This window comes from Saccopteryx leptura, chromosome 4, assembly GCF_036850995.1.
Source record: "Saccopteryx leptura isolate mSacLep1 chromosome 4, mSacLep1_pri_phased_curated, whole genome shotgun sequence".
Taxonomy (NCBI): domain Eukaryota; kingdom Metazoa; phylum Chordata; class Mammalia; order Chiroptera; family Emballonuridae; genus Saccopteryx; species Saccopteryx leptura.
Genome location: NC_089506.1, coordinates 212,243,284 through 212,258,982, shown reverse-complemented (window position 1 = coordinate 212,258,982; position 15,699 = coordinate 212,243,284). Strand labels below are relative to the sequence as shown.

Here is a 15,699-nt window from a genome sequence, read left to right as displayed (position 1 = left end):
GTAGAAAAGCATTGTGATCCTGGCTGCAGTCCTGCCCCCTAATCTATGGCCTTCTTGGTCCTGAGTAAAGTGGAACACACACAGTGGAGGCAACCAGGTGTGTGTGCAGTCTCTATCTCCTTTCTTTTTTGTATTTTTCCAAACTGAGAAGCGGGGGGAGGCAGACAGACTCCCACATGCACCTGACCAGGATCCACCTGGCATGCTCATCAGGGGGTGATACTCGGCCCATCTGGGCCTTTGCTCCATTGCAACCAGAGCCATTCTAGCTCCTGAGGTGGGCCACGGAGCCATCCTCAGTGCCCAGGCCAACTTTGCTCCAGTGGAGCCTTCGCTGCCAGAGGGGAAGAGAGAGACAGAGAGGAAGGAGGGGGGGAAGGGTGGAGAAGCTGATGAATGCTTCTCCTGTGTGCCCTGGCCGGTAATTGAACCCAGGACTTCTGCATAGGCCGATGCTCTACCGCTGAGCCAACCGGCCAGGGCCAGTCTCTATCTCCTTTCATTTGATTTGCAAGAGAGTAGATTTTCATCCTTTTCATCCATAATATCCAACAGTGCATTCCTTCAGAGCTTCACTGTCCAATACAATTGCAGCTAGTCACATGCAACTATTTAAATTTTGTTTATTGAGATGGAATTCAAATACTACAAAATCCACCCATTTAAAGCATGAATTTTAGTATAACTACAGTGGTTTTTAGTATATATAATTACACAGTTGTACAACCATCATGAATAATTTCTGAATATTTTCATGACCTCTGAAAGCAACCGATACCTGTTAGCAGTCACTCTCCCTCCCTCTCTAGCCCCTGGCAACCACCATCTACTTTCTCTCTCTGGATTTGACTATTCGGAACATTTCACTGTCCAGAATCATACAATATGTGCTCTTTTGTGACTGGCTTCCCTCACTTAACATAATGTTTTCAAGGTTCATCCATGTTGTAGCATGTGTCAATACTTCGTTCCTTTTTCTGGCTAAACAATATTATATATATTAATGAACATTTTCTTTATTAGTTGATGGACATTTGAGTTGTTTCCACTTCGGGGCTATTATAAATAATACTGCTGTGAATATTTGTTTACAGGTATTTCTGTAAACATGTTTCCATTTCTTTTGGGTATGGAGTAGAATTGCAGGGTGAAACAGTAACTATGTTTAACCTTTTGAGGAAACGCCAGGCTGGTTTCCAAAGCAGCGGTGCAATTTTACATTCTCACCAACCGTCTGTGGGTATTCCACTCTCTTTACATCCTTGCTAACACTGGTTATTGCTGGTGTTTTTTATTACAGCCATCCTGTTAGGTGTGAAGTGGTATCTCATGGAGCTTTTGAGTTATTTTCCTTATATCTTTGAGCATCTTTTCATGTATTTATTCATCAGTTATATTTATTATTTGGAGAAATGTCTGTTCAAATCTTTTGCTCATTTTTAAATTGGGTCAATCCTTTTATTGATATTATTGAAAGAGTTCTTTACATATTCTGAATACTAGACACTTACACAGTTTGCAAGTATTTTCTCCTATTCTATGGGTTGCCTTTTTATTTTCTTGATAGTATTCTTTGATGCACAAGTGTTTTTAATTTTAATGAAGTCCAGTTTATTTTTTCCTTGTTTGCTTTTGTTTTTGATTACATATCAGAATTACCATTGCCTAACTTGAAGTCAGTAAGGTTTACACCTATGTTTTGTTTAAAGAGACATTAGTTTAATTCTTACACTTAAGTCTTTGATCCATTTTGAGTTAATTTTTGTATATGTTGTGATGTAGGGGTCCAGTCCAAGTTCATTTTACAACTGGAATTCTAGTTATCCCAGTATCGTTTATTTAAAAAGCTATTCTTTCCCTATTGAATTGTCTTGACAACTTTGTTGAAAAGCAGCTGACCTTAATTGTATGGGGTGCTTATTTAAATTAATTAAAAGTTTAAAACCCAGTTTCTTGGTCACACTAGTCACATTTCAAGTACTCAATATCTGCATGTGGCTGATATGCATGGCCAGCATATTGCATAGTGATGAGCTTGTATGCGCGCGCGCGCACACACACACACATTGTTCACATGTAAGGAATTCTTTGGGGTAGCACAGCTCTAGATCCTCCAACTTGCCCACAGGCCATTCCAACATATTTCCATCCTAATTCTCAATCCTGTGGTAAATACGATGCATATCTAACCCATATTCCAGTTTCCAAACACAAATTATCTCAATTTTATAAGGAAAGAAAATTACACATTTACTGGATTTACCATTATTTGAAGAGACAGTGGTAGCCATTCAGTGTCCATGAAGAGAGAATATTTGCAGTGTTGAAATTCCAACTCTCTTTCATCTTTTCATTCCTTAGTTGATTCTAAGAAATGGCCTTATGGGTTTGCTTTTCCCTATTTCTCCTTTCCTAAAACTTGCATAAAGTTAGGAAGAAAGGAGAGGGTTGGAGAACTTGGTTCCTAACTTTAATATAAATCAGAATGATATCAGGAGCTTGTTAACTGTGCCAATTTCCAGGTCCTCCACCCCAAGATTCTGACTTGACAGCTTTGGGGATGCAGGGGCAGCCTGCTTGCTGGCAAGTGCCTCAGATGAGTCTAATGTAAGTTGCTAGTGGAGGACCACACTTTGAGAAACCTTACAACATATTTCATAACTCCTTTGCTGAGTTTTCTTTGAAGCCCAGAAAATGAAACATTCTTTCTAATTATAGAGGCCCCCAGAATGAAAAGTGAAAACAAGGAGAATCCGCAACAGGAGGGGTCTAAAGGAGCAAAGCCACATGCCGTGTCACCTGGCAGATCCAAAGGGAATGGTCTGCAGAGTCCTGAACCGAGAGGGATGAATATGAGTGAATCCCGATTGTCACGGAGGCAGGTCAGCCCCCCAGTTGCTCAAAAGCCATTCACTCACTTCCAGAGACATCAGATGAATATTCTCAGCAGGGAACTGGAATACATCAGCAGCCCCCTAAAAAGCCATCCACTGAGAGAGCTGAAGAAAAGCAAAGGAAGTAGAAGAAGCCTGAGCAATCGTTTGCAGCGTCTTAGTCACCAGCCCACCCACTCAGTGAAGAAACCTTACAACTGCGATGACTGTGGGAAAAGCTTCACATGGAATTCAGAGCTGAAAAGACACAAACGAGTCCACACAGGGGAGAGACCCTACACGTGTGGAGAGTGCGGAAACTGCTTTGGGCGACAGTCAACTCTGAAACTGCACCAGCGGATCCACACTGGGGAGAAGCCGTACCAGTGCAGCCAGTGTGGGAAAAGCTTTCGCCAGAGCTCACACCTTCACCAGCATCACAGACTACACCATGGGGAGTGAAAGCAGACCTTTGGGCCTTCTGTTCAGAACGAAGGTATTGGTGTTCCTTCTTCCTCTTGCATATAAATCACAGAGTCTGAGTGACTTACAAGGAAAGCAGGAGGACCCTGAGGAATGATGGTGCCCATTTCGTTGGTGAGAGATCCCAGAAGAAGCTGCTGGGGACATGACCATGCATGGTGACAGGGTGAGGAAATGGCAGCTCTGAGCATTAGTTGAAAGGAAACTGGGGTCTGTTCTGGAGAGCAGGGTGTAACCGAGGGAAAGTCAGGATGATCCTGCAGGTGTCCTTGCCCCATGTTAAATCTTTCCTGCACGGCTTTATTTATCCTCAAGGGTATATTCTATATATAGTTATACATTTACTGGTATACCAGATAATCTTGATCATGCACACACTTCTTTAATAAAGATAGGTGATCCATGACCCTGGCCAGATGGCTCAGTGGGGAAAGCATTTGTCCTGTCGTACTGAGATCACGGGTTTGATCCCCAGTCAGGGCATGTAGGAGAAAATCTATGAGTACACAGCTTAATGACAAAAAGATGGGTGATCCACAAGAATTTCAAGGCAAAAGTTCATTGGCATATAAATCCCCTCATATTCTTTGTAATTCCTGGCTTTTCATAACAAAGGGTCATGAAGGGAGAATATGAATGTGTTTGTGTGAGTAGAGGATTTCCAGGTACTTACAGTACTTTTACGAAAATAAATATATATATATTTTTTTGCATTTAAAGTATAATCACCTTTATTGACAAATTTTAGGGTAAAACGGACTTCGCAGAACAGAAAAACATTTCCAAGAGAACAGAGTGTACATTACAGCAGACAGGTTAGTACTCTTCACCCTCATCATCTCCGTCAGCACCATCTGCTCCAACCGCCTCATAATCCTTCTCAAGGGCAGCCATGTCCTCGTGTGCCTCAAAGAACTCTCCTTCCTCCATGCCCTCACCCACATTCCAGTGCACAAAGGCATGCTTGGCACACATCAGGTCACACTTGTCCAGGTGAGCCTGTCCTCAGCCATGGCTGTGGTGGTGTTCAGCATGCACACAGCTCGCTGCACTTTGGCTAGGTCTCCACCAGGTACCACAGTGGGAGGCTGGTAACTAATGCCAACTTTGAAGCCAGTGGGGCACCAGTCCACAAACTGGATGGTACACTTGGTCTTGATGGTGGCAATGGCTGCACTGACATCTTTGGAACCCACATCACCACAATATAACAGGCAGCAAGCTATGTATCTACCGTGGCGAGGGTCATATTTCACCATCTGGTTGGCTGGCTCAAAGCACACAGTGGTGATCTCTGCTACAGTAAGCTGTTCGTGGTAGGCTTTCTCAGCAGAGAGGACAGGCATATGTGGCCAGAGGGAAGTGGATGTGGGAATAGGGCACCAGGTAACACATATTGAGGAATCTTTTTATATCAAAGAACCCTTGATTTAGGAAAAGAAAATCTACACAGCTGCTGCAACCCTGCCCAAGTGATAGCGAGAAGCTACAACCAAAAGCAAGTAATGGATGTAGACTGCTACGGAGACGTCAAAGGGGATCTTTACTACTCTCTCACTTAGGCCAGTAGTTTTTGTTATTATTGATTTTAGAAAGATAGGAGGGAGAGAGAAACATCAGTTTGTTGTTCCACTTATTTAAGGTGCACCTCGGTTGGTTCTTGTATGTGCCCTAACCAGGGATCAGACCCGTACCCTTGGTGCATCAGGATGATGCTCCAACCAACTGAGCTATCCAGCCAGGGCTCATGTTGTTATTAAAGCTATTGGTCCTGGCCGGGTAGCTCAGTTGGTTACAGTGTTGTCTCAATATGCGAATGTTGCAGTTTGATCCCTGGTCAGGACACATACAAGAATCAACCAGTGAATGCATAATGAAGTAGAACAACAAATCAATGCTTTTCTCTTTAAAAATCAATACATTTTTAAAAAAGAATTAAAGAATAACAAAATGACTAGGGTACTGAAAGTGTTCTAAAACATTATTTCAGTACATTTACTCAAAAATTATTGAAATGGATTAATATGTATTTTAAACCAAAATGACATTTCTAAAATGACAAAATATACTTATATAAAATGTTAAAATCCTGGAACTAGGCCTGATTGAACATCCATCTATCTAATCCCATCCCGTTATTCTCTCAAAGTGGAAATGAAAACCCAGTCTGTAATTTTTAGTCACTTTGGGCAGTAGCCTAAGGTCACTACCAGTAACCTCAGGGCTGTAGCCTGTGCTGTTGTTGCCCCCCCCCCCCCCCCGAATATCATGTGTCTTCTTAAGTAGAGGATCAAGTGCACACACGTCCGTCCCTACCTTCCAGATCTTTGCACACATCATTTCCTTTGCACTTAGGACCTGCCCCCCATTCCCTCTCTCATCCCTGAAGTGTTGCCTGCAATGCAGAGCCTTCTCTGACAAGTTTTAGGCATACTAGACTTAAAGGCCTGTCACACCCTGCTCCTCTCTACATCAGTGATGCTCATTTGGGAGCACATTTTGCCCCCCAGAGGACATTTGGCAATGTCTGTAAACGTTGGTTATGACTTGGAATGAAGGATAGCTCCTGGCCTTTAGTGGGTAGACCAGGAGTACAGCTGAACATCCAACAGGACACAGGAGGGCCACCACTAGAATGATCTGATCCAAAGTGTCAATAGTGCTAAGGTTGGGAAACCATACCATATACAATTAAAGGTCTTTAAGAACAACAACCTTGTTTTATCACCATTTTAGCTGTTGGACTTAGCCCATATGCAGCCAAGAGAGATGGAGGAATAGGTGTCAACAATTGGAAGAGCTGAGGGCCCATTTCTGCTTGAATCAAAGATCGTGGTGATAATCTACTGAATGCAGTGGATGAAGCCTCTTGTTTTGGGGGTGGAGATGGACTTAATGGTAGACTAGTGGCCTGCCTCATAATTTTTGGTGGCCCTTTAGACTCGAATCCATGGTCCTCTTCCCAGCTATTATGTTAGATATTAGAAGAGTTTATCTTCATTATTAGGCCTGAACCTCACCTCATTCCTATCTGCTGTCTCTCACTGGTCAGGGCCTTGATTCCTCATTTTGTTCCTACCTTGCCCCACCTCCTTTGTCCATGCCAGTTTCACTGTTGTTTCTCAATAACTTGACTAATCCTATTTACCTCTATTAGTTTCCTTGTTGGTGCTGTAACAGATGACCACAAACTTAGTGGCTTCAAAACAACACAAACATCTCATATAGTTCTAGAGGTCAGAAGTTCAAAATCAGTTTTGTTGAGCTGAAATCAAGGTGCAAGCAGGCCTGGTTCCTTCCAGAGGCTCTCAGGTGAATCTGTTCCCTTGCATTTTCCAGCTTCTGGTGGCTGCTTGTATTCCCTGGCCTGTGGCCCCTTCTCCATCTTCAAAGTGCAACCCTCCAGTCTCTGAACACATCACCTGCTCTGACTGACCCTCTGGGCTCCCTTTTGCAAGGAACATTATGGTTATTGGGCTCACTTAGATAAACCAAGATAATCTCCCCATCTTAAGATCATTAATCACATCTGCAAAATCTCTTTTGCATATAAAATAACATTCATAGGTTCCAGGGATTAGAATATGGACACCATTGGGGGGCCATGATTCATTTGACCACACCCATCCATTGAGTCAACTTGATTAATCAAAAATCTCTTCTAAATGTGAAGGAACATAGATTTCCACCTTTCTTATTTAAGAGTTGGGACAGGAACTCTAACTTAAATAAGAGCTTTGTTTCTGCCCTAGCCAGGTAGCTCAGTTGGAGCATCATCCCAATACACCAAGATTGCAAGTTCAATTCCTGGTCAAAGCACATACAAGAAGCAACCAATCAATGTACAACTATGTGGAACAAATTTAATTGATGTTTCTCTCTCTCATTCTCTTCCCCCTCTCTAAAATCAATTAAAAAAATTTAAAAAGCTTTGTTTCTTTGGTATATTTTGAAGAACCTGTACATGTGTTTTGTTTTCTCATTACAAAATCAATAATTGTTAAATCTTAATGTCTTTGGATACCTGTTCGTATGTGAACCTTGAATAAAGGTGACAAAATGACCACTCTATCACTCATTCCCAAAAGGGGATGCTGCCTCACCTCCCCCAGCCTAGTTTGCCTTTAGCAGACAAGGTGGTGAGTGCCTGGGAGGGTCTGAAGGTTTGGAAGAAGGCTCCTGGGCGTCCAGCCACATTTGCAGGCTTGTATGCTGTTCGTCAGATGTAGGTGCTCCCTGGGCCCTCCCCCACATGTGGTTCCACTAGAGGGTCTTAACACAAAGCACTGGCCTGCTGGCTTGCAATCAGCTACCCCATGTAAGAAGATGATCTTTCCCCTCTCATGTGCAGCCCTCTCCCATGGGGCAGCCTGTAAGATTCGCCATCTTTCCTGGGTTTGCCCTGTACTTACCCATGTCAAAGTGGGATGATTTCTACTCAGGTAATTTGGTCCTCTGGTTACCCTCAGGGGACGGGGAGAGGGGAAGCATCTGTGCACAGCTAGGGGCTGGACCTCACAGATTTCTCCGTAAAGCGTTTTTCATCTACAGCAGATAAGGATTTGTAAAACCTGCCCCATGATACCATTATCACTCCCAACAAAATTAACACTAACTCACTAATACTATCCAATAGACAGTTTGGGGTGGAGGCCGACTTAATGGAAGTGTTGAAATTTTCCCCAGATATTTCTAAAACAAAAATTCTGTTTCTTAAAGCTTTATTGAGATGTATTTTACATACCATAAAATTCAATACAGTTTAATAATTATTGACAGAGTTCTGCATTTATTACCACGATCTAATTTTAGAACATTTTCAGTAGCCTAAAATGAAACCCAGTCATCATTAGCAGTCACTCTCGACCCTGTGCCCCGTGAGCCCTCACCCCTTTTACCTCGCACAGTATCTGAGGTCCGTCATGTTGTAGAGATTATCAGTACTAGAGGCTTTTTATGCCTGACTAATATCTTGTGGATAGGTCATGTTTTGTTTATCCATTCATCAGTTGATGTACATTTGGGTTTCTACTTTTTTGTCATTATGAGTAATGCTGCTACGAACTCGTGTGTGCAGGTTTCTGTGTGAACATGTTTCCATTTTATTGGATATACATATTTTGGAAGGTCATATGGTGACTCAGTGTTTAACCATTTGAAGAACTGACAGACTGTTTTCCACAGGGTCTGCTCTGTTTTACATCCCCACTAGCAGAGTGTGAGGATTCTCATTTCTCCATGTTCCTGTCAACATTTATTATCTGTCTTTTTTATTATAGCCAGGATAATGGATGAGAAGTGGTATCTCATTGTGGTTTTGAATTACATTGCCCTAATGGCTGATGATTTGGGGTATCTTTTCATGTGCTTACTGGCCATTTGTGTATCATCTCTGGAGAAGTGGATATAAAATATTTACACCCTTTTATTGTCTTTTTGTTGAATTATTCTGCTATAATATACTTTCTTGTACAATGGCAATGCATCTCTCTCTCTCTCTCTTTTCTTTTTTTTTTTTTAAGTGAGAGGAGGGGAGATAGACTCCCATACATTCTGTCTGTAGGATGTGGTTTGTCACCTGAGTTCTCCATTTTCTGGCTGTTTTTCCCTAAAAACAGAGACAGTACAGATTGAACAGGAAGAGCTTACTATACATTAGCTGAGACTCTTACAAGTTCTCCATTAGAAAGATCAGCCCACTTCCCTGTGCCCTTTCCAGAAGTTTCCAATCAATAAACTCCAAGTCATCGTGTAGTTCCCAGTTCTCCTAAAAAGAAAATGGGTTTTCTGACATTCCTGACCAAGTGAAATTTCCTCTCAGTACGATGTGCCTCTTCTCTATAACACAACCACAGCTGCAATGTCACACTCACTTGTGATTAAAGCATCTCCCTAGAAAGTTTAGAAAAACTGGAAACTCATGAGGAGGCAAGAGATCTTCTTCCCACAAAGCTACCAACCATTGTCACCCAAACCAGAAACTTCCAAGTCATAGCTGACTCTGCTTTCCACTCCACCAAATCATTACTTTTGCTTCTTAAATCCATTCTCTAAGTCAACCCTTTCCCTCATTCCCATGACCCTGCTATAGACTCTCCTCTCTCCCTTGCTCTATTACAGCGGTCTCCTGAGTGTCTGTCGTCTCCGGGCTGACCCCAATCTATAGCATTTGGCTGCAGTTATCCCCACAACGCATGCCACGTCAAAAACCCTGTCCCTGCCTTCCTGTCCTTGTCCCACCGCAGCGTGTGTGCTTCACCCAGGGGTGGTGTGTGGGCAGCTGGCAGCCAAACTGGCCATAGGGAGCCAAGCACACTGTCTACTCCCTTGGGACTTGATTGGCAGATGGGGCATAGGCACTGGTGCCTATACACTGTGTTCCCTCCGATTGGGCTGTCTGGCACGAAACTTGGGGAAGATGTGCGTGTGTGTGTGTGTGTGTGTGTGTGTGTGTGTATGTGTGTGTGTGACAGAGACAGAGAGAGGGACAGATAGGGACAGACAGCCAGGAAAGGAGAAAGATGAGAAGCATCAATTCTTCTTTGCAGCACCTTCATTGTTCATTGACTGCTTTCTCATATATATCTTGATCAGGGGCTACAGCAGAGTAAGTGACCCCTTGCTCAAGCCAACGACCTTGGACTTCAAGCCAGCGACCTTTGGGCTCAAGCCAACGACCATGGGGTCACATCTATGATCCCATGCTCAAGCAGGATGAGCCAGTGCTCAAGCTGGCGACCTCGGGGTTTTGAACGTGGGTCCTCTGCGTCCCCATCCGATACTCTATCCACTGTGCCACTGCCTGGTCAGGTTCTTTTCTTTTCTTTTTAACTTTTATTAAGTGAGAGGTAGGGAGGCAGAGAGACAGACTCCCGCATGCGCCCCAACCCCAATACACCCAGCAGACCCACTAGGGGGCGATACTCTGCCCATCTGGGACTGCTGCTCCAGTGTTCCGAGCAGAACTGAGACGTTTCAGCACCTGAGCCAGGCCATGGAGCTGTCCTCAGTGCCCAGGGCCAATTGCTCGAATCATTTCAGCCATGGCTGTGGGAGAGGAAGAGAGAGAGAGAGAAAGAGAGAGTGAGAGAGAGAAGGGGAAGGGGTGGAGAAGCGGGGTGGAGAAGCAGATGGTCATTTTTCCTGTGTGCTCTGATCCAGAATCGTACCCGGGACTTCCACACACTGGCTGATGCTCTGCTGCTGAGCCAACCAGCCAGGACTCATGGTTGATTCTTGTTGACAGGGATCAAACTGGCAACCTTGCCATATGAGGACGATGGTCTTACCAACTGATTTATCCAGCTAGGGCAGAAGCACTGTTTCTTATTGCTTTACATAGTTAGGGTGAAGGGGACCAGGCCATTGTAGAGCCCTCTAAGAAATGTAGTTCTAGCCAGATCTACATCCAGCTTCAGTAAGGAGGCATTGCACAGTTGCTTGTTTGGGACAGTTAGCCTGAAGCTAAAATGCTGTCCTGGAGGTTCATTCATCAAACTCGTTCACCCTTGTGACAAATAGTTATTGAATGCCTACTTATACGTCAGGCACCTTTAGGTGCTGGAGAATGCTATGGTGAATCAGAGGATGGGCATGTGCAGGCTGTACTGGCAGAAAACAAGAGTGATGGGAGAGAGGACAAAGGACTATTTCAGCCATCCCAGGGCAAGTACAACGGAAAAGGGTAGAGACATTGGATGCAGAAGCATATGAAGTAGGGTTTGATAGATATATTTGAGGTAGAATGAATCCATGAGACTTCATTGAATAAACGAGAATTGGAGGTAGATGGTGTGTTGCAGCATGAGCAATTGTGTGGACGTAACACTACATTTGGAGGTAAACATATCAGGGATCAAAAGGATGAATTCATTTGGGGGCATGTTTTTACCCCTCAGAGACACCAGTGGGAAGAGCCCACATAGGCACTTGAACCCCAGGATCTAGAGTGCAGGGGAGAGGAGAAATACAGGCTATAGTGAGGTCTTTGTAATCACGGGAGTGGCTAAGCTCCCTTGGAGGCAGAGGTGACGAGTACTTAGGTGAACTGTGAATACACTCTAAGCAAACAGAGGCATGTTAGAAGTCGGCTGTAGGGCGCAGAGAAAGCTGACGAGGAGACTGAAGAGACTGGCGCTGGTTCTAGAAGGATTCTCTGCCGTGGGCAAGTGAGAAGCACAAAGCAACAAGCCTTTCGACTCACCCGGGACACCCAGTCAGGGCTTCTCAGTGCCAAAAATGCGGTAGGGCCAGCGTGGTAGCTCAGTGCTCCTTCTCCTGTCGCCAGCGGGGTCAGTGCCAAATTAGAGTCCCAGGACAAATTCAGGCTGGCCCCAGACAGACCGGTGTTACCCTCCCGCTGGTGTGGGAGCAGAGGCTCGAGGAGCCTAGGCAATCATTCTCGCCCAAGTTCCCATGCTTCTGCAGAGTCTGCCTTGGGCGGGTTGTGGAGGTGGGACCCCGTCCGAGCTCTCCCGCCAGGACCCCAACGCCCACTGAACCCCAAGTGTTCCAGGAGTGTTCATCCGCACCACCCAAAAAAGGCACCGGAATTTCGGTTCCCAGCCTTGCTGGCAACTCCAGCATGTCTGGGCTCATTGGCACTTCTGCCCGCTTCTGTGGCTGGTAGCTAAGAACAAGTCGCGGGGGTTCACCAAGGCCGCGCAAAGATTTCTGGGAGCCCCAGCCAGTGCACCCCCACCTCCCACTCCAGGGAGCGCCCAAGGGCAATCCTGCATGGCTGCAGCAGGTACCTGGTTTTGTAACACTGCGGTAGGGCAAAGAGAGGGGAACTGGAAGTCTAGTGCTGTCTCCCAGAGTAGCACTGGAACTTTCTTCTGTGTTCCCTGGAGCAAACGACTTTACCTCAATTATTATTATAATTTTATTAAGTGAGAGGAAGGAAAGCAGAGAGATAGACTCCGGTATGCACCCCAACGGATCCACTCTGCAAGCCCCCTACTGGGCGATCACGGGGATGGGAGTTTGAACTTAAAATCCTAGAGCAGGGGTCCCCAAACTTTTTACACAGGGGGCCAGTTCACTGTCCCTCAGACTGTTGGAGGGCCGGACTATAAAAAAAAAACTATGAACAAATCCCTATGCACACTGCACGTATCTTATTTTAAAGTAAGAAAAAAAAGGGGGGGGGAACAAATACAATATTTAAAATAAAGAACAAGTAAATTTAAATTAAAGAACTGACCAGTATTTCAATGGGAACTATGGGCCTGTTTTTGGCTAATAATGAGATGGTCAATGTCTGGTTCCATATTTGTCACTGCTAGCCGTAAGAAGTGATATGATGCGCTTCCGGAGCCGTGACGCGCGCGTCACCAGAAGTAGTACAGTACGTGAGCAACGCCGTGCTTTGCATCTGCATCCTGTGCTCCTCTCACTGACCACCAATGAAAGAGGTGCCCCTTCCGGAAGGGCAGCGGGGGCCGCATGCGGCCCCTGGGCCATAGTTTGGGGACCCCTGGTCTTGAGTCTTCCTGTTGCTTTATAACCATACATGTAAATCAGGTATGGGATAAAGCACTAAAGGAGAGTGAAGGGACTCCAGGATAGGCATGTACAGCATAGCCTCCATGGATACCATGCTTACCCATCTGTCTAACCTCCCCAGAGGCTTGAGGTGCTAACATGTGATACAAATGCCAATACATAGTGCTGTGTTGCAGAATGCACAGCCTTTGGCGGCAGGGACTCAAGGCTAAATGCATTTCAGCAAATTGCTATTTTTGTGCCTTGGGCAAGGTACTGACTTTCCCCTTTATTTATAAATAGGGCTTCAGCTTCCTATTTATGAAATGAGGATAGTCCTTTATTTATCATAGATTTATTCTGAAGATGGAATTACATAACATACATAAAGTATCTAGCACGCTCATCAAGAAGTAGTTACTATTTTTCAAAGCAAGACTGGTAACAATGTGCTTCCTAGAGACTGGAGGTAACTCATATTAAATAAATAAATAAATAAATAAATCTTTAAAAAAAAAATAGTCATCATGACACTAACTAGTCCCCACCCATTTGGAAACTTTTCACACAGGGGGGAAAAAACCTTCTAAAACTTTCCAGAAATTCATGTATAAAACAATAATAATCTCATGTAAATATTACATTCAGATAATTATAGCAAAAAAAAGTATAACACAGATATAAAAGTATTTGCTTTGTTAGATGCTGTATCTGCAGAACTGGCAAAAAATAAATCTTCCTCCTTCTAAAACTTCCTTAGAAACCATGTAAACAAAATTAAAAGAACCCTAGCAATAACCTTCATTTTAATGAAAACTGAATTAAAAAGTCTGTTCTCCACCTCATACAAATGGAATTTATACAATAATTGAGATACTGAGTTAGAATCCTGACTTCATTCACTAACTGTGACATTGTTTATGCTTCCTTTATTATAAAAATCATAGTGCCTCAGTCAAGGTTGTAGTGAAAATTAAATGACATTGCATGGGAATGTGTATAAAGTGCTTAGCCACAATGTCTGGCACATAAAGGGTAATTGTTCCCAAGTTTTAGTATAGATACTGAAAAGCACAAGCATTAATGAAAATTTGCTATATTTAACATGACATTTTTCTTATGGGTTTGCTGATGCATAACAAGATGCATATTCAACCTGAAAGTTTCCCCACATGTGGTACATTTAAAACATTCCTTTCCTATGTGGCTCCTCTAGTGACATGCAAGCTCTGAGTCCAAAATAAAATGTTTTGCACATGTTTGGCATTTATGGGACTTTTCTTTTTTATACATGCTCTGAAGAGAAATAAGCTCCAAGATATGAAGAAAGCTCATTGCACATCAGAACATTTTAAGAGTTTGAATTGTAAGAACAAAAGCAAAATTTCCCCACAATTTCTGCAGTGTTCAGAGTCATCCTCCTGGTTCTTCTTGGGGAGGGCAAGATGTGAGGGCTGGTCCTGGCTGGTTGGCTCAGTGGTAGAGCGTCAGCCCAGTGTTTGGAAGTCCTGGGTTCGATTCCCAGCCAGGCACACAGGAGAAGCGCCTATCTGCTTCTCCACCCTTCTCCCTCTCCTTCTTCTCTGTCTCTCTCTTCCCCTCCCACAGCCAAAGCTCCATTGGAGCAAAGTTGGCCCCGGCGTTGAGGATGGCTCCATGACCTCTGCCTCAGGCGCTAATTAGAGCTCAGTTGCTGACCAATGAACTATTTCCCCAGATGTGCTGAGCATCACCCCCTAGTGGGCTTATGGTCCGGTCAGGGCACATGCGGGGAAGGAGGTTGTCTCTGCCTCCTCTCCTCTCACTCAATTAAAATAAAAAACTAACCAGAATTTGGTAAGCCATTTCTTCTATGTGCCTGGACTAGGAGGGAACACAACTTGGTTAAAGGGCTATTTAGATGCCTCCCTGCCTTCTCGTCTCACTTAATAAAAAGTAAAAAGGCCCTGGCCGGTTGGCTCAGTGGTAGAGCATCGGTCTGGCATGCAGGAGTCCGGGTTCGATTCCCGGCCAGGGCACAAAGGAGAAGCGCCCATCTGCTTCTCCACCCCTCCCTCTCTCCTTCCTCTCTGTCTCTCTCTTCCCCTCCCGCAGCCAAGGCTCCATTGGAGCAAAGTTGGCCCGGGCACTGAGGATGGCTCTGTGGCCTCTGCCTCAGGCGCTAGAATGGCTCTGGATGCAACAGAGCGATGCCCCAGAGGGGCAGAGCATCGCCCCCTGGTGGGCATGCCGGGTGGATCCCGGTCGGGCGCATGCGGAAGTCTGTCTGACTGCCTCCCCGTTTCCAGCTTCGGAAAAATGCAAAAAATAAAATAAAATAAAATAAATAAAAAGGGGGCTATTTGGAGATCAGGGGCCATCCCATTATGTAGTGCCTACCTTCTTCTAAAAGAGGGCAGGCAGAGCACAGAAAGCAGCTACTGGAACTTGGATCAGGAGAAGGGACCTGGTCTCACCTGGGCCGCAGTTGTCGAGAGCGTGGACGCCAACTCGCGTGCGGGACTGCCTTCTTGAAGACACGACAGGAAATACGGATCAGAACTCGGAAAATGATAATAGTCCTTAAAGGTCCATTCCGCTGCAAAGCTCCGCATGCTCCCCCAGGCTCCCACATTTCCCTTTAAGACCTGAGCCCAGGGCCAGCCTCGGAAGGACTTACCCCCGGGCCGGCCGTGTCCTACTTACAGCTCCAGAACTCACGATTTTCGAAAACCTCCTGCTACCCAAGCAGAAGCGGCAGACAGCGACCTCCAATCAAAACCTAACATCACAAGTCCCACGCCCCCATTCTCCCCAACAGAGGAGCTGCAGGAAAAGCCATGAAAGTTTCAACCCCCGTGTATTTACTCAACTCTGC

The 15,699-nt window shown here is 44.8% G+C and overlaps 1 protein-coding gene, 1 long non-coding RNA gene and 1 pseudogene across 3 annotated transcripts in view; 1 reads left to right on the top strand and 2 right to left on the bottom strand.

Moving 5' to 3' along the window:
* ZNF174 (zinc finger protein 174) overlaps positions 1 to 3,782 on the top strand; it is a 7,062-nt gene extending 3,280 nt beyond the window's left edge. The window contains exon 3 of the mRNA XM_066382768.1: positions 2,719 to 3,782. Coding sequence (XP_066238865.1) covers positions 2,719 to 3,335 — 617 coding nt within the window. The 3' untranslated portion in view covers positions 3,336 to 3,782. The remainder of the gene's footprint in view (positions 1 to 2,718) is intronic.
* Positions 1 to 15,699, bottom strand: part of LOC136403710 (uncharacterized) — a 26,809-nt gene extending 11,110 nt beyond the window's left edge. The window contains exons 1-3 of one of the 2 annotated variants that reach the window (XR_010751174.1): positions 15,528 to 15,699; positions 15,222 to 15,351; positions 10,339 to 10,403 (exon numbers count right to left, since the gene is read on the bottom strand). This is a non-coding gene — a long non-coding RNA (uncharacterized lncRNA). The remainder of the gene's footprint in view (positions 1 to 10,338; positions 10,404 to 15,221; positions 15,352 to 15,527) is intronic. The other variant, XR_010751173.1, reaches the window with a different exon arrangement.
* On the bottom strand, positions 3,984 to 8,756 carry LOC136403708 (tubulin alpha-1C chain-like; annotated as a pseudogene).